The sequence below is a fragment of the Botryllus schlosseri genome, chromosome 14, assembly GCF_051294905.1.
Source record: "Botryllus schlosseri isolate E-star chromosome 14, Bs_hap1, whole genome shotgun sequence".
NCBI lineage: Eukaryota > Metazoa > Chordata > Ascidiacea > Stolidobranchia > Styelidae > Botryllus > Botryllus schlosseri.
The window spans coordinates 22,458,897-22,483,221 of NC_137249.1; the positions used below are offsets into that span (position 1 = coordinate 22,458,897).

General features: G+C 39.5%; 2 protein-coding genes across 2 annotated transcripts in view; one reads left to right on the forward strand and one right to left on the reverse strand.

The window, feature by feature from the left end:
- Positions 1-24,325, forward strand: part of LOC145456519 (protein arginine N-methyltransferase 1-like) — a 340,886-nt gene that overhangs the window by 246,904 nt on the left and 69,657 nt on the right. The gene's annotated exons all lie outside the window — the stretch shown is intronic.
- Positions 2,630-6,511, reverse strand: LOC145456325 (uncharacterized). The gene is made up of 6 exons (XM_080334402.1): positions 6,195-6,511; positions 5,176-5,367; positions 5,000-5,120; positions 4,487-4,632; positions 3,676-3,835; positions 2,630-2,836 (listed from the first exon to the last, which is right to left on the reverse strand). Exons 1-6 carry the CDS (start codon positions 6,238-6,240, stop codon positions 2,695-2,697), a joined length of 807 nt encoding a protein of 268 aa, XP_080190528.1. The 5' UTR covers positions 6,241-6,511; the 3' UTR covers positions 2,630-2,694.

The following is a 24,325-nucleotide window of genomic DNA, read 5'->3' on the forward strand; positions in this document are numbered from 1 at the left end:
CGGCTATGAAGCAAGCAGGAATGTTGGATTTCTCTAGCTTCTGAGCCTGCTTCTGTTGTACATTGTCACATTATAAAAGAAGTGAACTAGTTAACTATATAGCTCACGCCTTTGTTGCCAATCTATAGCATGTGGCGTGAAATAATAGAATAGCGATATAACTGCTAGACTAAATAGACCCACAGTAATCTGTGAAGCCATCGGCTGACATTAGTAATGATCGAGCACACCACGCCAAGGTTTGAGGCAGGCGCTGGATTAGGTCGTATCTATTATTGCATGGTTGCAAGGATAGACTACATCAGGTTTGCACATCGGAAAATGGTACCGAAACAATAATTCTCGTCGATAAACTAACTTTCAGTTGCGATGAGCGCATAATTTCAGTACTCGAAAAAAATCGGATTTTACTACTCGACTCGAATCATTCAAATTATTGCTCGATTCAGATTCGAGCACTCGAATCATTATGCAGGGCCCTAGTGCCATGTAGGTTACGATTTCGTAACTCGAAAATATCGTCTCACTGCTTGACTTGATCGAATCATTTTACCCGGCCTTTCTTACCGATTGGCGCCGGCTGCAATTTTCGAAAAATTTTACTTCAATTTTCAAAGTCGAAAAACTGTACCTTAATGGGATTGGAACTCGTCAAACAAGGTGTCGTTCGATTCAGAACTTCAACACGCATCCGATTGCGCCACTCAAAACATTTCGAGCACTGTGTCTGGCCATTTATATCAAGAGCAAGCCGAGAATTCGTTGATGAGAATCGTATTACATTTACTGTACTCTTTATAAATCTCAACATGGATATCTGGTGACATAGGCTTCTTGTGAATCATATCGGCGAGGAAATCATGATCATGGAGATGGCTCAGTCGATCTAATACGCCCTAATATCGCCATTATCCAATAGATACAATACTGACGGTTTGCACAATAAACACGCGCCAGGCCGCAGAGTGAGTGAGTCATCGGCGAGTGAGCGAGTGACGCGCGTGTATTTATTAGGTAGCGTAGCCTTCGAGGGCATTTACAAAGCTTATAGAGCACGTAAATGGGTCACTTTAGTATTGATAAACGGAGATTGTCAAGACCTAACCATAAGGACAAACCACAACCGCATATCTTACTACTACGTAAGGTTTTGACGTTAGTTGGTAGCACTTCATACAGACATGATACACGCGTTTGCGGGGAATACACAGCGTGTAGAATTGGTCTTGTTGCGATATATACATCACTATTAGCTGTTAGTCTGATGTAGATATAATCTTATGGGCATGTACTCTCCACAGAAACAATCTAAAAATGTCTACTACCGATAAAATTCAGGATATAACACACTATGTTACAGATATTCGTCCCTGCGTTTGACACTAGTGTGGTGGTCTGCAGGAATTCTTTTCACGATTTTTAGAAGCGGCCTTGGGGTGACATAGGCATAACTAATGTTGTTTATTTTGGCCTTGAAGGTGGAGATTGGCTAGTTCTATTGAAAGAGACAATCCATAAATGCCTTTCATTACTACAACGAAAGATATATATCGTTATACGACAGCTCTTTGAATATCCAGATGAACACTTTTGCGTAGGTATATGCGCTGAGTAATATTGTATTTATTCCGAATTACACTTGACTATTAGCCATTATTTAGAATCGTATAGGCAGCCACTATTCACAGACACAATCTATGAAGGTATATCACTATTAGAATGCGATATATATCCCGTTTTGTGACCAGTATTCATCCATCTGCTTGAAGCTGGTACGAGGCTGCGAGAATTCTCTTCCCGGTTTTCAAATGCAACCTTGAGCGATGCAGACATAACTAGTATAGTTGTTTTAGCAAGAAAATCAGAAGCTGACAAGCACTATTTATAGAAACAAACTGCAACAACTGGCTATGACGAATAAAACCAAATATACGACACGGTATATGATGGGTATCGTGAACGCGCGTTTCCGCGAAATGATGCGGTCGGCGGATATCTTTGTCACGCGGCCTATCACATAGATTTATAACACCTTATATGTAACTAATATCAGATACGAAGATATGTGTGAACTTGTATGGACACTAGCTTTTCACAGAAAGAAACAAATATGCTTTAAGACGGCTAGAACAAAACATACAGTACGTTATCTGAGAGTGGTCAATGACGCGCGTGTTGCCGAGACAATGTATTCTGCAACATATTTATCTACGGTATTTGATATCCGATTTAGACGTCTTAGATATAATATATATCAAATAATATGGTATCAATGAACTTGCACAAACAATATCTATCCGCAGAAATGAACAGCAGCGACCTAGCACGATTAGAACGGGATATATAGTGGTTCTAATACAGTACGCTTCCCTCTAACGGCAATGGGTAAAAATACCCACGCCGGCGGGAGACGGGTAAAACCATCTCGAATAGACGAAAAGATACGGGCAAGATGATACAATACAGTTACAATATATGCTGATTAACCGCAGAATAGAGTGACAGTATCACAAGAACACACGGGTACGTAAGGTCGTGGCAGCAAGAACTTTTGTAGAATAATAATGTGGATCACTGACCACTGACTATACCCACAAACTCGTACAAGTCGAGCGAATTTCTATACAGATTAGATTGATCGATCTTTTATTTCGTCAAAGTACAAACACAACCGGTTGTCAGATAAATCAGGAATTACAAAGTGGACTGCTCAACGACCTCCGGCGGTATTTCTGTTCCCTCGTCCGTCATCGCAATCAATTCATCGTCGTTTGAGCGATTTCTTCGAAAGGAAGGCGCGGGCGGTCTCCTCACACAGTTCGCCACGAATTTGCGCCTGAAACGAGGCTGTATGGTCATGATCAATGACGACAAATCATCCCAAAATATTAAGCCAACCGACTTTGAAATAACTGCAGTTGCATTAGCAAATAGAAAGGTCCTAAAACTTTCAAGTTTTCAATTTCAGGGAGTAGATATACGACCAAAGCGTTGCATACTATTGTGATTTATTCAGTGATGGCTACTCTCCAACTCTCAAGATCATTCTTCAGGACGGAAGCAAAATGATTCATGACTCTGCAAATAAGTGCAATCTTGGAATCGGCACGATACAGGGACTATTTCACGCGACTCTATGACAATTACACACTTTCCGAAAACCATATTTTTCCGTTCCAAAAATGTTAGGGTTCAAAAGGAAACAATTCTGTCCACAATAAACTCCTAGATGTAGAAGTGGAAGTAGTCTATAAAACAAAAGATCACAAGTAGCGCAAGCATACAAAACAAACTGCAGCACGCTGAAAGAGTACAAGTAGGCTACTTCGTTACTGGCCACTACTAGATGTAGCCCGTACATAAAGAGTCTGAAAATGTGTGGTTAGGTAGCAGGGCTGTAAATAAGTGAGAAGTTTCCAAGGTACAAGTCAGCCCTTCTTTTACAGTTCTGACGCGAGCCAATCCTCGATTTATACCGCAATGACTAAAGGGTGCATGAATATTGTCTAGTCACACAGAGTGCCTAAGTCGAGTCCATTCTTTATCTATGTTGAATATAGTGACTTGGAAAGTCGAGGCAACGAAAAACGTGAGGGAGTCGGACTCGAGTCCTTACGTCCCCGATTTGCATCCTGAAACAGTAATAACACGCATCGACACAAGAAACAATCTCACTGGAAGAAAAGGAAGACGGCGGTGTTGAGAATCATCAGTAGGGCGACAAGGGCAACGCTAGCTATACTTTCACTGCACGACGCCTCGACCGTAACGCAAACTGGACTCTCAGTCGGTTCAATTCCTTCCTCACAATCGACGACGCTGGAGACTACGTTTTCTGCGATATGGTGTCATCAAGCAACAAAAACAGAATTGAAATCAAACATATTAGAGATGTACGACATCAGAGTTTTGGATCCTAACTGGAAAAGGATCCAGCAGGTTTTTCTGGGACGGGATTGGATTCGGATTGACATGTTTTGCCAGAGTGGATCGTTACTTGGAACTGCTTGACATACACCGTTTGTTTATAGATTACTAACCTACGGGTATATACGCAACTCCCGTAGTTACGCTCCGGCAATCAGTTACACTTATCACTGAGCAATATAAAAGCAGCACAATTGGTGGTGTTATAGCTTGCGACCAAAGGGCTGAAATTTAATGAAACCGGTCTTAATCGAGAGCTACTAACGCACTGATTGCAAAAATACAAATTAATACATTGTCAGGGAAATGGAACCACCCGAAAACAGCCCTCAGAGTCCTAAAATCGACATTGTTCCAACAATGGCACCGCCACAACACAATGAACATAGCAATGGCCAATTTCGTCAAGCGATTGTCCGGAACAGGGCCGACCGTCTTCACAGGAAGATTGATTTGAATCCGAATTCTAACATCAAAGACGAAAACAGGATCCGGTTTCCGTTTTTCGAGCAGAATTCATACTAATCCGAAAAAGGCATGATCTGTACATCTCATTCACCTTGACTGCATTCCGACAAGAGTTGGTGCCGAAACGCAAGAAATTGATATTCGATGGACAGCTCCAGCGTCCTATCCTTCCACAAATCTGCGAACTCGAGCGGCGAGCGAAGAACGAGAACCAGCGGACCACGACGACTCGCGTACCTGAGCATCATTCGGATTAGTATAGCCTTAGTTTCAGGGCAGTCAGTCCGATCAGATACGAATTCTAGTTCCAGATTTCGTTTTGGGTATTTTCGAATAGTTGTAACCAGACGTAATAACTGAACATTACCAGTGGAACTTGTGATATGACTGGTAGCACACTAGAAGGATTTTGTTCAAGCGAATTTAATTAAGCTAAACCCAACCATGGTCTTCATGAGAGCTGTATCTCGGCTTAGCTGTACAATCAGAACTGTTCGACAACGTTATTTGATACCAATTTTTTGGATTCGGACGGACTGTTCATCGTACCCCACGTGTAGAACAAATTCGGATTCCCAGAAGGATATATCAGCTCATCACTTACCTGACCACTCCCTTGCAGCGACGGTAGAGATCAGACGGCGATATCGCGCAGGTTTCGTTGAAACTCCAAATCATGCATGACGGCTCTGAAGTCACGTTCTTGTACACAAGCTCCGTGGAATCTAAAGTGGTCGAACTTGAAGCGTGTTCTACCGAGTAAAGCTCACAGCATACTACCGGTAAAGAAAAACTCTACTCCTGGCTGTCCGAGATTCACAGACTCGATGTAGAAAATGATTCCGTGGAAAAGTTCTGGGTCGACGATTCGGAATTCCCAGCAATTTTCCTCTCGCTCGCTCGCGTATGGACCCTCTATGACGTCTTGCTCGCGACGGTTGTTGATCTGATTGCAGTCTCGCCCCGAAACGCCTGGAACGCGAAGAAAGATGTTGAATGTTCAACCGTTTATAGAAGCACTTCAAGACGCGTAGCCTACTTCCCAACAGTTCAGATCAGTGTTATTATAGCTTGTGGCACACTTGGAAAATCTGAAACGCTCGTGGCTCACAAGGGAAGATGATTAAGAAAACATATTTTCATATATAATCGTGGTGATCGTGCTTGCTTATACGAACGTATGCCACAGAAACGAGGTTCAATTGTTGACAATTGGCGTCGACTCAAGATAATCTCTTTTTTGCAAGTAGACCTATCAATTTCAGTCACAACGCCATGTTCATATGGCCTCGAGTATACAAATGTCAATTTCATTTCGATCGCTGTGTACCAGACTTATAAAAACTACTGCATTTTCAAAATACGCAACTTGTCGACGATCGTTACAAATCTGCGACTAAATAATTAAAACACAACAACGATTAATAACATGAATTCCTGAATTACAAATAACCTACGAAATATTCGAGATAAAATAGGTGTGTCACAGGGCGCGGTTTCGAGTTTGAAGCGGACGGATTTCGACCCAAAAAACTACCCCTGGCTACACCACTGTTAGTAGTGATGACTTCCGGGTAGCGATGACTGTTTAGTAGTTATGACTCTCGGGTAGCGATTACTGCAAGAACATCACAGAACACTATTATCACCATGGATCGGCAGTTTTTACACTTCCGATTTTTGATCAATTCGACGGAAAAAAAGGCTTAAAATAGTGGAACATTCTTGAGAACACCTGAGAATCTGCAGCGGCACGTAGTTTGGAAATTACCACCATAACATCACTTCAAGACACGCACCTCCCAAAAGCGATAAACAAAGTGACCAAATCATAATAGTCAACATCTTCAGAGTTCAGAAAGCAACTCGACCTCACGCTAACCTCTTGAACGCAAAATGAGACGTTTGCTGTCGGTTCTTTGTCGATTGCAGTTCGCAATCAAGCCAATCAGAGAAACGTGTTTTCTGGAGTTGGAGTCGTTCGACATCGACTTGTCGTAGGGTACTGATTCCACCGCAGTCAGTGATTAGCAACGCTGATTATAACTCGACTCAAATGAAAAAAAGAGTGATTGTCTTCTGAACGACTATCGTGTACTACTGTCTTGCATCTTGGACTAAAGCCATCGCAAGTATTTTCGAAATAGACCTGTATGGATTCAATCAGTAAATTTCCGGTTACAGGTCGATAAACGACTTTCGTCCAAATATCCGGCTGACTATGGAAAACTGGACGAGCGCAGTCGCTACATTCGTCCAGATCAAAGAAGGGTATGTTACCACATTACCACAATCTACTCGTATTCACCGGGTTTTTCCATCCTTTTCCTGATGCGTTAACTGGAAATAAATACAAAAAGGTTAACTCTCCCGCGATCCGCATAATCTATTTCAATTTTTCCTGTTTACATGTCTATGAATGTGGTTTATTAACGAAGCTTGTGGCTGTATTCTTCGCAATACATTTTGATATCACGATATCGTAACATTTGCTTTCCAGCACTCCTATATTACTCGCTCAGGCGAGTTAAGACTTTTAGACATTGTTTTTGACTTTCACTTTAACCTCACGTTCACACCATCCCTATTGTTAAGGCAAAGTAGCCTATATACTTAGTAGTAAATCGTTAGTTGTACTTGTGCTTGAGTGGAAATTCAGGACGCTGCTTGTACTAAAGTGACCAGCACGACTCATTTGACCGCCACTGGTGGTGCACCCTGCACACTTACTTATCTACTTTAACCGCATGATGTCACGCATGGAGTTTTCTGTTACGGATTCAGAAAGCAGACGAGGCTAAGTCGATACAAAATTTCGAAGAGTAAACGAATACAAAGTCAGTTTCATTTATTATGAACTGAAAACGTTGTCCGGACCCGGCAGGTGGACAAAAAATGCGAATCCGGAGCCGATCCTGTCGGTTAGAAAGCTTCCGGTGACATCCCAAATGCTGATCCTGCAACTTTTATAGCTGTAGAGGTTGCTTTGCAGGTAAAACCGCGAACCGTTGAGTATAAGTTGGAGTAATCTCGCACGATGTGAGCAAGTATCGCAAATCGGCCGAACCTTGAACATGCATTGCAAAGCGCGAAAGTTCATTTGCGTAAAAAAAGTCAGGTGAGAGTGCAAGCATACCACGTTTCGTAAATATCTCAAGCAGGACCAAGGTTATCGATCGAGTAGTGTGGAGTTTAATCAGTTTGTCATGTCTATCAAGGACAAGATTATCCAAGATCCTCATCTATGAATGGCCTGTTATTTTTTACATCCAGTGACGTAGGAGCATATGCTGTCACCCCTGGCATTCATTGGAAATGCCACTCTGAATAGGTTGCAGCAAATTTTGGAATCGATTCACCTCGATACAATCTTTTTAATAAAAATAATTACAATTAGGCCTAGTGTGCCGCGTCTCAGAAGTTCTATATTGCTTGAGAAGGAAGTCTCGCTGTCTCAGCGTTAAAGCCAAAAATAAAAGACAAAAATGGAGAACAAATGTATTAGGCAAATAAAGATCAATAGCAGCCTAAAAATCGGGCTTTTCGAGCTTTTGCCGAAGCAACACTAGCGATAATATCGTAACCGTCACGGCAGAACAAGACGGAATCCTTTGCCAGAGATCTCGTGCGACGTCTGGCGGACACAAATAACCGAACTTCGACGTCATGTCGTTTGCGTGAAATTTATCAAAGGATGACGTCATGTGATCAAGGATCTGTTTTCATAGAGTTTTCCAAGAAAGCTCGACTTACTCGCCTCATCAACGTTATAAATCAACGTTTTACTTAGGGTCGCGCTTTGTTAGGCCGACGATATTTGCTTGCTTGGAAATCGACATTTGCACCTAAGTATAGTAATTCCACACGCGATGTATACTTCACTATCGCTGCCAGTGTTGGGATGACTCGAGTCAGACTCGAGTCGAATTTTTCGTATTACTTGACTTGACTCGAGTCACTTTGGAAAAATGACTTGACTTGACTCGGAGCTTCAAAAACGTGCACTGACTCGTGACTCGGAGCAAAATTTACGAGTCAATTTCAAGTCATTAAGTAAGCGGTGTCGACTGAATCCCTGCATTTTTGTATGTTCGGATTGTTCGAGATACGCCGGTGTCACTTGTGAGAGCAACCAGTCATTCAGTAATTGCAAGTTGCAAGGTTCCTCTATGGTTAGATCACAAATAAATTTACTGCAGAGTAGAAAATTAATGTAAATAGCAATGTGTCTCTGTTTCTTAGACGGCTCAATGCTTACGTTGCCCAGTGCTCACATTTACCAATCCTCTTGTATGATTTCAATCGAACGAATATATTGCGTCTGTTTATATTCTCACGGATGTGTAGATGGGTAGTGTAGGCTATTGTGCAATATCCATTTGTTGTAACTTCTCGAGACTTCTTATTAAGTCCTATATTTTGGCTGATAAGAACTGACTGTAGTAGGCAGCTGTACAGCTACTCATGTACCAGTTCTACGTGTGCGTGAGGGATACACCGTCGTTTTGCATTTATATTTAACTAGATATTCGGTAATTAATTAAGATAAATGATTAATTAATCTGTCTTTCACATAGCTAGCAAAATGTAATGACTTTGAATCATCACTCATACTTCGAAAATTCAATTTGACTTGAATTGTGACTTGACTCGTGACTTGATTTGACTTGATTCGACTTGACTCGAGTCATTTCCAAAAAACGAGCGACTTGACTTGACTCGAGTCACCTTTGAAAATCGACTGATTTGACTTGACTCGGGTCAAAATTTGCAATGACTCGAGATGACTGGTGACTCGAAGGTAGTGACTTGATCCCAACACTGATCGCTGCCCGTCGTTTTCACTTTCTGCCCGCAGCTGTTCATTTGTTATGGACACATTATCGTCAGTTTCATCGATATCGGTGGCCATAAAGATTACCCTTGTTGTATGTGCTATGCTCCGAAAGAATATCAACATACCGGAGTTTTGCAGAGTTCCGGTTTGAGCAAAGTGCGGCGACTCAGCGACTAGCCTTAGTTAAGGAGCGATCGTCATGCACTACAATTGGAAAGATGTTCTGGCGCGCGTCGAGTTTGCTATCAAATTCTGGAATTCACAGCATGTCAGACCAGATTCAAGCGACTATAACCGTAACTCTGGCCGTTAGCTTTCCTAGAAAATGAGAGTAGATCCTTTGCAAAAGATATCTCAAACATTTTCGGTTCGTGGTCAATGTAACGAAATTCGACTCAGCGAGAAAATGCCTAATACTTTTTTCAGTAAACAAAATTGATAAATGCCATCATTTTCAAACAAAACAAATTAAAAAATTCTGCTTCCAGCTGTGTTTTATCACACTATCACCCACTATCCCAGACTTCATTCTCATTGCATAATTAAAGCGAAACGCCGGTAACCTAATTTGTGAAATGTTTCTATACCCACTTTAATTTTAATTTGATTTTCCTAAAAATGCTACACGAGAATTATACCGTGTCAAACAATCCAATCTAAGTGTACATAGACATTTATCATTCAGATGCTTACCACTAATGAACTGAGATTGGACTGAATTCGGTAGCTATAATTCTTGATCTAGTTTAGAGCGAAATTATGTAGCTGTAATTCCAATTCTAATTTGAATAGGCTTTTCGAAGTACAGAACTTCAATATTGCAGCAAACAATACGTTCATATTGTTAAATTTATTCCACTGGAAGCTTTTCGACTGGCTCTCTTCAGCAGTGAACGCCAGTAAATGAGGTTAACCAACTTCGAAATACAAAATGAATTTTGTCGTTGTGACGTAATAATGACAAGTACACAAAGTCGCGAACAGCAGTAAACAGCGCAAGTTTACGGTACAGCACGCACAAAATCAGCTGTAAAACAGCCGAATGACAAAACAGCACTAATGGAAGATTACCAGCGTGTAAAGATTTCCTTCTTCCTCCTATGTTACTATGATCAATCGCAGGAAGCACATCTTTACGCGTTGCTGGTTGTAAATAACTCGGTTTTCAATTTACCTGAGTTGTGTCATCAGCTTTTTGCAACACAAAATGGACATTACATAGACCACAATGTTATTTCAATTGCGTAACGGAAATCTCGATATCGAAAAGATTTGACAACTCGATGCCGATATCGAAAACGCGAACTGTAATCATGAGGAATCCAATCAACTAAATCGAGACGGTGATATGACGCGCGCAATGCAAGACAGTTGCTCTACAAAATGTTATTAGTGCTCGATAGATACAAGATTGAAACTATAAACCGGAATTAGCAAGCTGCTCTCAGACACGCTGCATCATTTCCGGTGTTTGGATCGCGTGCAGGGATATCGTTTGATGACGCCGATTGGCAGCAAAGTCGCATTTCTTACAAAATAACCGAACGATCAAACTCAAGTTTGCGTTCTTAGCAACCGGCATATATGTCTTTTGCATATATTTACTGCACGATCGTGATAAACATCAACCAAATGTCTTTTCTTTAAAATAACATCATACTATTTATATAGAAATTGTGTAGACTATTATTATTTCAAGGCGAATTCTCTGCCTGCATTTCCAGAAATACGCGGCCTTTTATGGAAAATCTGATCCGTCGATTTGATATGTGTCATTTCCACGAAGATAGGGGGTGGTGAATGCATAAGAATAAGGCGCAACGCTTCTGACGACACCTTTGGATATGATCGCAACATTTAAGGCACCAATATCGAGAAACAGATTTTTAATGAACACATAACGTCCAGCCAGTCATGTCTATCTAACTGCTCATATTCAAGTTAGTCTGGAATAGCGGTTATGTATGTTACAGCAGAAACTGAATTTTTGCGAACAAATATTTTTCAAAAGCCCAACAAAACATCTCTAAACAGCCATGTATGTATCAGTAGAGTAGGCGATTGGCAATTTGGCAATAAAAATGGGTCGGGACAATAGAATATTTCACCCCCGACGACCATTCTGTTCATTTGAGAATCGGGGTTTTAGCAGTTATGAAGCGAAACTGCCTCGTGATTTCTTTAATTTAGAAAATACTAATTGGGTTACTAACCAGAATTTTGCAAATTCTGAGGTTTCGCGGGCCCCCTGAAAATGTTTCGTGGACCTTCGGTAGAGAACCACAGTACTAGATGACATCATTCATGATAGGTATCCCACCAACACGTATATTCACTTCAGTCATCAATAACTGCACCAAAATGTGTTTGCGATTCCCCACTTTGCGAGTAAGTCATTATTCACATGCGGGTACGGTATATGCGCTATGCTCGAAATAAATAAGATTAAAACTGAATCATGTCAAAATTCATCATCATAATTCACGTCTCCAATGGCAGAGCTTCGAATAATGGTTAGGACCAACTTCTATGTGTCGTAGTTTTATCTGGGCTCCTGATCGCTATAACCTCGCTACGATTGCGCGTCTATGAATAAGCCATGAGCATTGAGCATGCTGGAAGTCGTCCGCAAAAGACACTGATGACCTTGCTGGACGCAAATGACCTTACAGGCGATAAGCGCCAATTTTGTGAATAAAACAAATAAACATCATGACATTCATGATGTAACAGACTCCGTGCTGTTATTGTTATGCTCGAAATGTTGTTCTTGTACGGCTTCAAGGCCGAACACTTATTTGAATGCTGCGCTGAAACACGATGAGCCCGTGCGTTTTATAACACGATCCCCGCGCAAGTTGTTGATTGAGTTGATTGCGATTTCGCCGGGGCATTTATACTGGTGTTCGCTCCTGATGAGGGTTAGTTGTTGTTGTTTTGCTGTGTTCATGGTGTTTGTCGACTACAATGGTCATTGCTCAATGCTCATTTACACCAGGCCGATATTCCTTATTTTTGGTTCCGTAACTACCGACTTGTAGCACGGCCAACTTCTAGGCTTTTTGTAAGGCACCGCTTACGCGGATAAGATGGCGAGGAGGAACCTAGAGATAAACCTCCAACACTTAGGTAGGAATTCCGGAGTCGACCTCGGTCGGAATCGAACCCACAACCCATTGGTGCCGTGCCACTACGCTATCTCGCCACATGAGGGTTAGTTGCCAGCGTCGAATGAAATAAATTTGGCAATATGAATATCTTCTTGGGGGTTCAGAACTTCAATATACAAATGAATAACATATTGTTTGTTGCGATGTTGAAGTTCTTTGCCTCTGGAAATCTGTTGCAATTTTTGTGGTTTCTCGAATCGATAAACGTAATGATGATGACTTGCACGTCTTGAAACTGGCTTAGTGACAAATTGATTGTTTGACCCGATCCGATTTACGTGCAAACTGCCTCGAAAATGCAATCATTATTCTGAAGCATTCGTGCGTCCTGCAGCTGGACATTCCGGGAAAAAAACAACCAGGAGAGCTTCTTGGAGGTGCAGAACTTCTATATACGATTAAGTATTATATTCATATTGAAATGAACCCGAATAATTATGCCTACATTGGTCAACGGTTATATCGTCAGTAACTATATACTAGAAATAACATTGATATGACTGTTGATTTGCAAAGTTCGTTTCAATTTTCGACTAGTTGCCGACGATTACCTCTGTTACCTCTGACGAGTGTCAGCTGAAAATATTCTTGCGTATTTCAATATGAATGTATCTATCTATCAATTGTATCTCCACGTTCTGTACGTCCAAGAGTCTCTTGATGTAGAAGTAGAAGTGCCATCGTCAATATCTGTGCAAGCAGAAGTAACGATTTCCGAGTGAATAAAAAAGTAAGCCTTCCAGGGTTAGTTAATATTTGATAAAAACGAGCTCGATGGGTTGGAGGAACTGGTTGCTGTTTGGGTTTGCCATCGCAACGGCCGCTTTCACTTTGACGGCTGTCATTATTGGTGAGTGTGAAGCCGTTGGGAATAAATACTTTCTAATTAGAGTTCTGGTTTAAATTGAATCGATTTAAATCAGCAGGTTACCCTACATTTTTTACTTTAATTCAGACCTGCACAAACCAAAGTAGATTTCAAGTATGCGCAGCTAGAGCTAAGAACTACTCACTTTTCAAAACTCGCAACTAGAACCATCTACTCATTTCAAAAAGCGGCAACTGTAACTACAAATAGAACTGCTCAAAATCCGTTAATTTGTTGACCGTCAACTAGCTAAACTCAGTCTGCTTTAATTTTTTTTAGATATATATTTTCTGGAGAGATGAGTGAATGCGGTTTATTATTGTATTGGACGGAATCGAAGGGGATTCGGACCGGAATTTGAACAATTTCGTGACTGTCATTTCAGATTTTTCTTCGTTTTTTTAAAGTTGTTATCTTTTGCCTGATATTTTCGGATAGTTGTAAGCAGAAATGAGTTTGGAATATAAACCAAATGAAGCAAATTATCAACTTAATAACCAAATATTTTCAGTCGACACCTAACAACGTACGAAACAGTCTAAATGCTTTGTCAAGGGAATAATAATAGATAAATCAGCTGTTAGCATACTACCGTTATCACAAGTCCAATATTCGTTTTGAGTTGAGAGTTTTCGGATTCTTGGATAATTATATTCTTATTTGGACGGATTTTTCCTCAGAAAAAACTCCGCTTATCACTACTCGATTGACATGGTCATCAATCATTCCATACTCTGTCCCATGCACAATCTAGGCGTATATATTTTACAGTTGCGTCGACTGAAAATAAATATCGATAGGTCAACTCTCCCGCCATCGGCATAATCTATTTCAATTGGCCTGTTTATAGTTATATGTTCTTGTAAATTTCTACCCTGCAAATCCCAACCATAACGCGAGTAAAGTGTCTCTTTTGGATTCTGAATATATGTTAGGCCTGCAAAACTCCATTTCTAACATCTAATTCTGGCAACAGGCTCGAAAGACGAAAAGGAAAGTCGCAGATCCGGTAATTGCATTTTATTTATTCGTGTTAAGATTATGAGCCTATAATCGTGTCGCATAACGCAGGTCTTTGTCGCCAGAACAACACGTTCGAGGGTTGTGTTTGGTGGCTGAAATCCGAATGTCTAATCGAAGAAGCCTCGAGAATTTGTTCTGAGAAAAATTCGAAATTAGCGGTCGTTGAGAATGAAGCCGCGTATGAAGAACTCGTTGATGACGTTAAAAGCAGATTTAATCGGACCGGATACAATTTTCAGCTTTGGACAGGAATGACTTTTGACCCAGAGGTGATTTTTCTTGTCTTTTCGACAGATAAATCCGCATCGGGGTTTTCTGTGATCTGGATCTAATCATGCTTCGTTAAAGCACGTTAAAATATGGAACGAAAATAAAAACTGCAACGAGCATCTATTGCCCATGCCTTCGATATTTTTTCACTTATACCTCGGCCCGATCTACTCAAGTGTTTTTTTTATCTAAAATCATTCACTTTAACCTACTTACACTCGCTGAAGGTTTTGTGTATTTGTATCATGGGCCTACTTACTGCCGTGGCCTTCCGAGGATATATCTAGTAACAGAGACGCGGTTTTTCGGGCATTGATTCACCAAAAGTGCAGAGAATGCTACAAAACATATAGGCGTCAAAATGCTTGTTCTCTGTTACTCCATGCTATTAAGACAAAGTAGCCTAGTACTTGATTGTAAACCGTTAGTTATACTTGTGCTGTAGCGCGAATGTAGGACGTTACTTGCACTAAATTGCCGAGCACGACTCATTTGACTGCGTCTGGCCGTGGAAACTTTTCTACTTTTAACTCATGATGCAACGCATAAAGTTTTCTATTATGGATTTCGGAAGTAGACAAGTGTAAGTCGATACAAAATATCGAAGAGTAATCGAACACAAAGTCACTTTCACGCATTGTAAACGGAGAGCGTTGTCCGGACAAAATGCGAATCCGGACCAGATCCTGTCTGATAGAAAGCTTCCGTTTACATCAAAAATGCTGATCCTGCAGCTTGTATAGTTGTAGACGTTGCTTTTCCGGGAAAACAGCAACCGTTGAGTAGAAGTAGGAGCAATCGAACACGATAGGAGCAAGTTTGTTTGTTTGTTTTGGGGTATTCATGTTGTTTGTCGGCTACTATGGTCATTTACACCAGGCCGATATTCTTCTTATTTTCCGTAACTGCCGACTTATAGCACGGCCCACCTCTAGGCTTTTGTAGGACACCGCTGACGCGGATGAGATGGCGAGGAGGAGCCTAGGTAAACCTCCAACACTTAGGTATCGGAATTCGGAAATCATAGGAGCAAGTATTGCAAATCGGCCAAACCTTGGGCATAAAATGCAGAGCGCGGAAGTTGGCAGCTTGTGTACCAACAGGTCAGGTGCAAGCCTACCGTGTTTCGTATCGTGAGCAGGCCTAAGTTTTCGAATAGTGTGGAGTGTAATTAGTTTGTCATCTGCATCAAGATCAATAAATATTCTTCACCCTCACATTCAAAGATCACAATATAATTTGCTTCAGAGCAACTCAATGCTGACGACAGCTCCTTGTTACGTTCGTTGGATGCCGGACAATCCATCGCTACTGCCACGTCACAATCACAAGGACAAGTTGGTTATCCAAGTATCGAAGAAAGGGAAGTCCGGGATGAGGAACGTGAACGTCACTGCCAAACAAGACGGAGTCCTTTGTCAGAGATCTAGTGCGACAACTAGCGGACCAAAATAACCAAACTCCGACATGCTATCGTTTGCTTGAAATTTATTAAAGGAATGACCTCAAGTGATCTAATTACGTTCGACATACTCGCCTCATCAACGTTATACATGGTCTTGTTCGGCTGACGATATTCGCTTGCTTGGAAATTGACAATTGAACCTCAGTAGGAATTATATCGTCAGTTTCATCGATACGTGCTCTTGCGGGCCAAGATCGCCATGAAATGTACTCTTGCAGTGTGTGTGTGTGCTATGCTCGGTCTGAGTATCAACATACCGGAGCTCTGCAGAGTTCAGGTTTGAGCAAAGTACAGCGACTCGCGACTCGCCTTAGTTAAGGGGCGATCGTCTTGCACTACCCTTCGAAATATATGGGCCGCGGCGCATCGTCGAAAACTTTCGAGTTTGTCTGTCAAGTTCCAAAACTCGTACACCCGCTTCAAACGACTATTACCATAACTGTGGACGTGATCGTTACTTAAAAAATATGAATACATCCTTTGCAAACGATATCTCATCCATTTTCTATTCGCGTTCAGGCAATGTAACGAAATTTTTCACAAGGGGAAAATGCCAAATACTTTTTTTCAGTAATAAAATTGGACTTCCTGTAGATAGTTTTGTCTCAGCGACAAGGCCATGAGATAATCCATCATATTTACGACAACACAAATTTAAAAATTCTGCTTTTAATTGGGTGTTATCGCACAAGCACCCTATGTGCCAGACTTCATTCTCGTTGAATAACTAGAGCGAAACGACAATAACTTGATTTGTGAAATATTTCTATGCCCGCACTTTAATTCTAATCTGATTTTAGTGAAAATGCTACACGAGAACTGTACCGTGTGAAACTAGCCAACCTGAGTGTACAGACATTTATGATTCTCATGCTTCTCACTACGGTGATTTTTGCATGTCAAAATAAGTCAAAATTATGTCAAAATTGTAGCGTTAGGTCAACAAAACTGTAAAAATTGTTTACACAGTCAAAATTCTTTAGCAACCGACATTTCGTTTGTATCGTAGATGCTTGCAATATCGGGGAACTTATCACTTGATATTTTACAGCTTGTAGCCTACTTTATAGGCCTACCGTTGTAGACGGCCCATTTCCTGATCATTGTGAATCATAGACGATCAAATGAAACAATGGGTTGACATGGTGTTATGCTCAACGTACCGAAATATCCTAACTGAAGCAAGAAGTGCATGATGAAAATTGTTATGTTGTAGACAGGGCCGTAACTGCTTCACCCCCCCCCCCCCCATTGGGGGCCAGAGTTCGAAGGGAGCCCAAAATTATTTCGTGAATTAACATAAATCATAGAGTATTTTATTTGAAATGAATGCAACTTTTTCAATTTTTTTCGCGTTGGGAGCGATTTAATGTGGTCAATTATCTTGATTATTGGGTACCCTTCAGTAGTGAGGCTAAGGAACTTTGTTGCAGGCCCTCGGGCTATTTAGAATGTAAACTCTCTCATAATATAATTACCATAGCACTAGACCGACTTTTCGTGTATTATACGTTAGCTGACATTTTCCACAGATATTCTCTTATGTGTATTTAGGACTAGGCTATATATTTTCGCGAATAATATGAGCAATACACTCATCAACGTTGAACTATGCTTGGTTTTACAGCGAAATTAATTAATTACTCGAATGCGACTTGATAATATTAATCCCTTGTAACGTAGTCAAACGCTAATCTATTATGTGTATTTAGAACTTTTAATATAAAATGCGATTTTGAGCGCTGCTACTTGATACTATTATTCCCTACGCTTCTGATGCATGATTTTTTGTGATAAGGACCTAGGTAACATTCAGAGTCTGCAACGATTGTTTGGATATACATTATAGTAATACCCCACTAAACTATAGGCAGTTATATTACTCTATTGGTCAGAGATAGCTCATCCGTCCATATTTTTAAACTTGATTTTATGTATACAAGTTACGGTCTCTGCAGCCTCCACATTTTACGACTTATTTTCATTAGACGCGGGCAAGCGATTCTCAAGTTCGGAGCTACGAAAACAAATCACTAGCATGTGCGCGTTCCTAATAGTCTTGTATAATTTTCTAAAGTCGTAACAGCTTAGTAGCATATACGCGAATCCCAAGCGAAAATAATCGAACGAACTATAGCCGCAGGCGTGCGATTCGCAGGACTTTAATTATACAAATACTTCCGATGCCTGTACGCGAACCCCAGCGTTATAACGATTAGGTCTAATTAGCGCGTTCTGAAGCCGTAAATTTATTCAACATCATTGGGATAGCCATGATGTAAAGACGGTGATCGAGTGTGACAATAGCACTCGTCAAGGTTAGACAAACATAGCCTTAAACTACTCTCTACTTCACAAAATATAAAGTTATAAAAGTAAGCAAATTTCTATGAAAACCCGTTAAATAGAAGTAAAATTAGCCTAGAAACATAACTACTTACTGAAAAATCGTTACGTAGAAGTGGAGTTAGTCTACGAACATAACCACTTACTTACTTTGAAATCTCTACTTGTACTTGTATTCGAGCAGAATTGCGACCGATGCATTATTGACTTTAATACTATGTACTTTAAATTATCCACACCTATGAGTCGAAATGTTGTTAAGTTACTCATGTTTTCAACATAACCTAAACGCAAAGTGGATGAATTTCCATGTTGATCAAATACCACAAACTTTGCTTGCTTTCAGAATTAGTGACTAAGCTCATCACAGAATTTACCCAAAAAGTCGGTACTCCGAAAATTTTGTAAAGTAGAGCTTTTGGCGTTGGACTTAAGTTCCAATGAACAAGTGTTCACGTAGATTCGAGGTATGAATGAGTCTTTTAAAGTAAATAGAAACGAAAAAACTAATCGAAAAAATTTACGAAGTTTGGATGCGGCATATTTAGGTTTTTTAAAAATTATTCATACCCACGATTCGAAATATTGTTAACTAACTTATGTTTTCGACATAAGATAAGCGTGTAGTGTAAAAATTTCGATCTTGTGCAAATATCACAAACTTTGCTTGCTTTCAGTGCTGACAACTAAATGCAAGACAGACTTTACGGAAAAAACTTATACTTGAGCACTACGAAATGTACAAGTACTTTACGTTTACACGACGTTTTTTGTAAAATGAATACTAATTTTATTAAAAAATAAAAAAGAGCGAAAAAGTACATTTTATCCCGGAACGCGACATGAGAAATCGTTTCGATAATATCCAACATGCTGGTTCACTTCGAGGGTAATTTGTAAAACTCAAATATTGCATGGTAGGACTACGCAAATTTTCGATTTATTTTTGCTATTTTTGTATTTCGTTAGTTCTCCGCCTTCAAATATCATGTTATACAAATATTGCGTATACGGAACAAGTATAAATCTGACTATGTTGTTGCTATTTACAAAATTAGCTCCCTCAGTAACCAATTTCGCGTAGACTATGCAATTTTGTAAGGTATATAGAAAACTACTTTTAAACTGTTACACTTATACTGCGAGTAGCGTTACACTGAATATTAAGTTGCTATTCTGAAAATTTTGTCAAGTTAATAGTTTAAAAACTTATACTTCTGCACTACGAAATGTACAAGTACTTTACCTTTACACGACGTTTTTGTAAAATGAATACTAATTTTAATAAAAAAATAAAAAAGAGCGAAAAATTACATTTTATCCCGGAACGCAACAAGAAAATTCGTGTGAATTTGTAAACTGCTTATTCATGACATAATAATAATTCGACTTGTACACTTTTTCACATTTTATAACACTTTTAGTCGTACTTAACAGTTTCAGTTTTAAATAAAATTCGGAATATAAACTAATCGAAAAATTCGGTAACCAATTTCGCGTAGGCTATGCATACAAATGAGGAAAGTTACATCAACGCGTGTTAACTAGTTGTATCGAGTTATCGAATGATTTTTTTCTTACATCAAAACAACTAGAATGTGTAACTACATTAAAAATCGTTCCTAACCCTTTAGACACCAGCGATAAATCGTACAAGCAACAAGTTTCGAGAATCGAGTTTTTAAATAACGTGAAAGTATCACACCACAAACTGCGCTAGCCTTCAAAGTTGATAAGTAAACAAGTACTTGCACTCCATCAGAATACCAAAGTAGCAGAAGTATAGACCTAGAATGCTAACTTTCTTCGTAAATAGCTACTTCTAGCTTAATTTAATGGATTTATCTGAGATCATTGCTTTACTTAATCTCTCCAAAATGTGTATTATACAAGTACGTCACCATCGAATCCCTCTGGCTATAACTATCTGGTAGTATAATTGCGGCAAATACTCGAGTACTAATTTTGAAGTAGCTTAGGTATCTAAATGACCTCTAGGACATTGTGATTATGCACCATACCAAATTTCATCACACATTTCATGATGGAACAACTTTAAAACTAACGCAGTTCTTTAGCAACTTTTGCCTAAATCTGTTTTCGGTAGCGTGTACCTGTACATAGTCAGCTTTAATAACGGAATTACCATGCTAATATGTGACTCCTCACCTTGAAACTTGGTACGTAGTTGTAGGACATTGTGATTATGCAGCATACCAAATTCCCTCACGCATTTCATAATGGAACAACTTTAAAATTAACGCGGCTCTACATCGACATTTTTGCGTACATCTGTTTTGCGGGAGCGTATAGCACGTAGCCTACCTATACATAGTCTACTTTAATAACGGAATTATCATGCTTAACATTGAATCCCAACTCTAAACTTGATACGCAGTTGTAGGACATTATGGCAATGCCCATGCTAAATTTCATCACACATCTAATGATGGAAAACTTTTAAAACTAACGCAGTCGACTACCGACTTTTACGCATATCTGTTTTGCGTGAACATAGCATCCTATACATAGTCAATTTTATTAGCAGAATTACCATGCTAAACATTGAATTCCCACCTTACATAGTCAACTTTAATAACGGAACTACCATGCTTAACATTGAATCCCAACTCTAAACTTGATACGTAGTTGTAGGACATTATGGCAATGCACCATGCTAAATTTCATCACACATCTAATGATGGAACACCTTTAAAACTAACGCAGTCGAATACCGACTTTTACGCATATCTGTTTTGCGTGAACATAGCATATACCTATACATAGTCAATTTTAATAGCAGAATTACCGTGTTAAACATTGAATACCCATCCTTGAAAGTTGGTACGCGGTTATAGGACATTATAACAACGACCATACCAAATCCCATCACACATTTCATGATGGAACAACTTTAAAACTAACGCGGCTCTACTTCGACTTTTTGCGTACATCTGTTTTGCGGGAGCGTATAGCACGTACCCATACATAGCCAACTTTAATAACGGAATTACCATGCTTAACATTGAATCCCAACTCGAAACTTGATACGTAGTTGTAGGACATTATTGCAATGCACCATGCTAAATTTCATCTCACATCTAATGATGGAACATCTTTGAAACTATCGCAGTCGAATACCGACTTTTACGCATATCTGTTTTTCGTGAACATAGAATATACCCACACATAGTCAATTTTAATAACAGAATTAGCATGCTAAACATTAAATTCTCACCTTGAACGTTGGTACGCAGCTGTAGGACATAATAGCAATGCACCATACCAAATTTCGTCAGACATTTCATCATGTAACACCTTTAAAATTAACGCAGTTCTACACAGACTTTTGGCTAAATCTGTTTTTCCGTAGCGTAGCACGTACCTATACATATTCAACTTTAATAACGGAATTACCATGTTAATAATCGACTCTCCACCTTGAAACTCGGTACGCAGTTGTAAGACATTATGACAATGCACCATGTCAAATTTTGTTACGCATTTCATGATTGAACATCGATTCGTTGTGTTGATTAAAGCGTATATTGTAATACCACGAAGTGAGGCTTCGAAACTATATCGTCAGTTCTCCAGGAGCAAATATCGTGTTCTACAAGTGTTAAGTTGTTGTAATATGTAGCTAGTAATTGATGCACGTAAGCTCAGGATCGAACCAACTTGTGTTAACTTGCGTCATTATGTACCTAGTAATTGGTGCGAGTAAGCCCGCAACTGCTGCTGTTCAATGCCTTTACCGCGTTCTTACCAAGCACCTAGACAGCTCCAAGCAGATAATGTAAGTACGTATGTATGAATGATTGGTCTTATGGTGCTTGATGATAGAAGCTGGTCTTTATTCTATATTCCGAAATAATCAAGTTGGTGGTTTTACCAGCACCTCGCCACATAGAAACTTTAGTAGAATCACTTATAACTCTCACGTTCAATCAAGTAAATCTAATTTGATACTCGAGTACTGAAACTTAATTTTCCAGCAGTGTGATAAACGCCGTCAGATGGTACTCAGCATCGCGCAATTCCGCTCGAATACAAGTAAATGTACAGATTTCAAAGTAAGTAAGTAAGTAAGTAAGTATGTGAGTAACTGGTTATGTTTGTAGACTATATCTCCACTTCTATCGTTCAGAGATGTTGAGCAGAGAAGTACAAGTATTTCTTCAAAGTACTCAAGTGGTTTTTTTGCCTACATGTACCAACTACTCAAGTGTTTATGATATAGGCCTGTTTCAAATTCAAGACAGTTTCAGTATTAAACAAAAATGGACTTGAATACTAACTTTTACAATGTGAAATTTCATGTGCATGAACGAAGAAACGTCTTGTATAGACATAGTTTTACATAAAAATACTTGGTGTCGTTGATTTGCACTTATTTGCGGTATGTTTAATTAATTCATGAGCCTTCAAAATGCAGTAAGCAGGGCGATGGGTATTCGTTGAGTTGAATATACATAAAAAATATACCCGCGCTCCAGGTTTTAGGGTTAGGAAAAGGTAGGTTTAGGAGAGCGCGGGAATATTTTTTATGTATATTCAACTCAACGAATACCCATCGCCCTGCTTACTGCATTTTGAAGGCTCATGAATTAATTTAACATACCGCAAATAAGTGCAAATCAACGACACCAAGTATTTTTATGTAAAACTATGTCTATACAAGACGTTTCTTCGTTCATGCACATAAAATTTCACATTGTAAAAGTTAGTATTCAAGTCCATTTTTGTTTAATACTGAAACTGTCTTGAATTTGAAACAGGCCTATATCATAAACACTTGAGTAGTTGGTACATGTAGGCAAAAAAAACACTTGAGTACTTTGAAGAAATACTTGTACTTCTCTGCTCAACATCTCTGAACGATAGAAGTGGAGATATAGTCTACAAACATAACCAGTTACTCACATACTTACTTACTTACTTACTTACTTTGAAATCTGTACATTTACTTGTATTCGAGCGGAATTGCGCGATGCTGAGTACCATCTGACGGCGTTTATCACACTGCTGGAAAATTAAGTTTCAGTACTCGAGTATCAAATTAGATTTACTTGATTGAACGTGAGAGTTATAAGTGATTCTACTAAAGTTTCTATGTGGCGAGGTGCTGGTAAAACCACCAACTTGATTATTTCGGAATATAGAATAAAGACCAGCTTCTATCATCAAGCACCATAAGACCAATCATTCATACATACGTACTTACATTATCTGCTTGGAGCTGTCTAGGTGCTTGGTAAGAACGCGGTAAAGGCATTGAACAGCAGCAGTTGCGGGCTTACTCGCACCAATTACTAGGTACATAATGACGCAAGTTAACACAAGTTGGTTCGATCCTGAGCTTACGTGCATCAATTACTAGCTACATATTACAACAACTTAACACTTGTAGAACACGATATTTGCTCCTGGAGAACTGACGATATAGTTTCGAAGCCTCACTTCGTGGTATTACAATATACGCTTTAATCAACACAACGAATCGATGTTCAATCATGAAATGCGTAACAAAATTTGACATGGTGCATTGTCATAATGTCTTACAACTGCGTACCGAGTTTCAAGGTGGAGAGTCGATTATTAACATGGTAATTCCGTTATTAAAGTTGAATATGTATAGGTACGTGCTACGCTACGGAAAAACAGATTTAGCCAAAAGTCTGTGTAGAACTGCGTTAATTTTAAAGGTGTTACATGATGAAATGTCTGACGAAATTTGGTATGGTGCATTGCTATTATGTCCTACAGCTGCGTACCAACGTTCAAGGTGAGAATTTAATGTTTAGCATGCTAATTCTGTTATTAAAATTGACTATGTGTGGGTATATTCTATGTTCACGAAAAACAGATATGCGTAAAAGTCGGTATTCGACTGCGATAGTTTCAAAGATGTTCCATCATTAGATGTGAGATGAAATTTAGCATGGTGC

Bases quoted from the DNA above. Each gene is read 5' to 3' on its own strand.
- LOC145456325 (XM_080334402.1), bottom strand. From the start codon at position 6,240: ATGTTGACTATTATGATTTGGTCACTTTGTTTATCGCTTTTGGGAG. The intron at 5,368-6,194 runs GTGCGTGTCTTG...TTCGCGTTCCAG, and splicing joins TTGTTTATCGCTTTTGGGAG to GCGTTTCGGGGCGAGACTGC. The intron at 2,837-3,675 runs GTGAGATTGTTT...GCCTCGTTTCAG, and splicing joins GCCGTCTTCCTTTTCTTCCA to GCGCAAATTCGTGGCGAACT.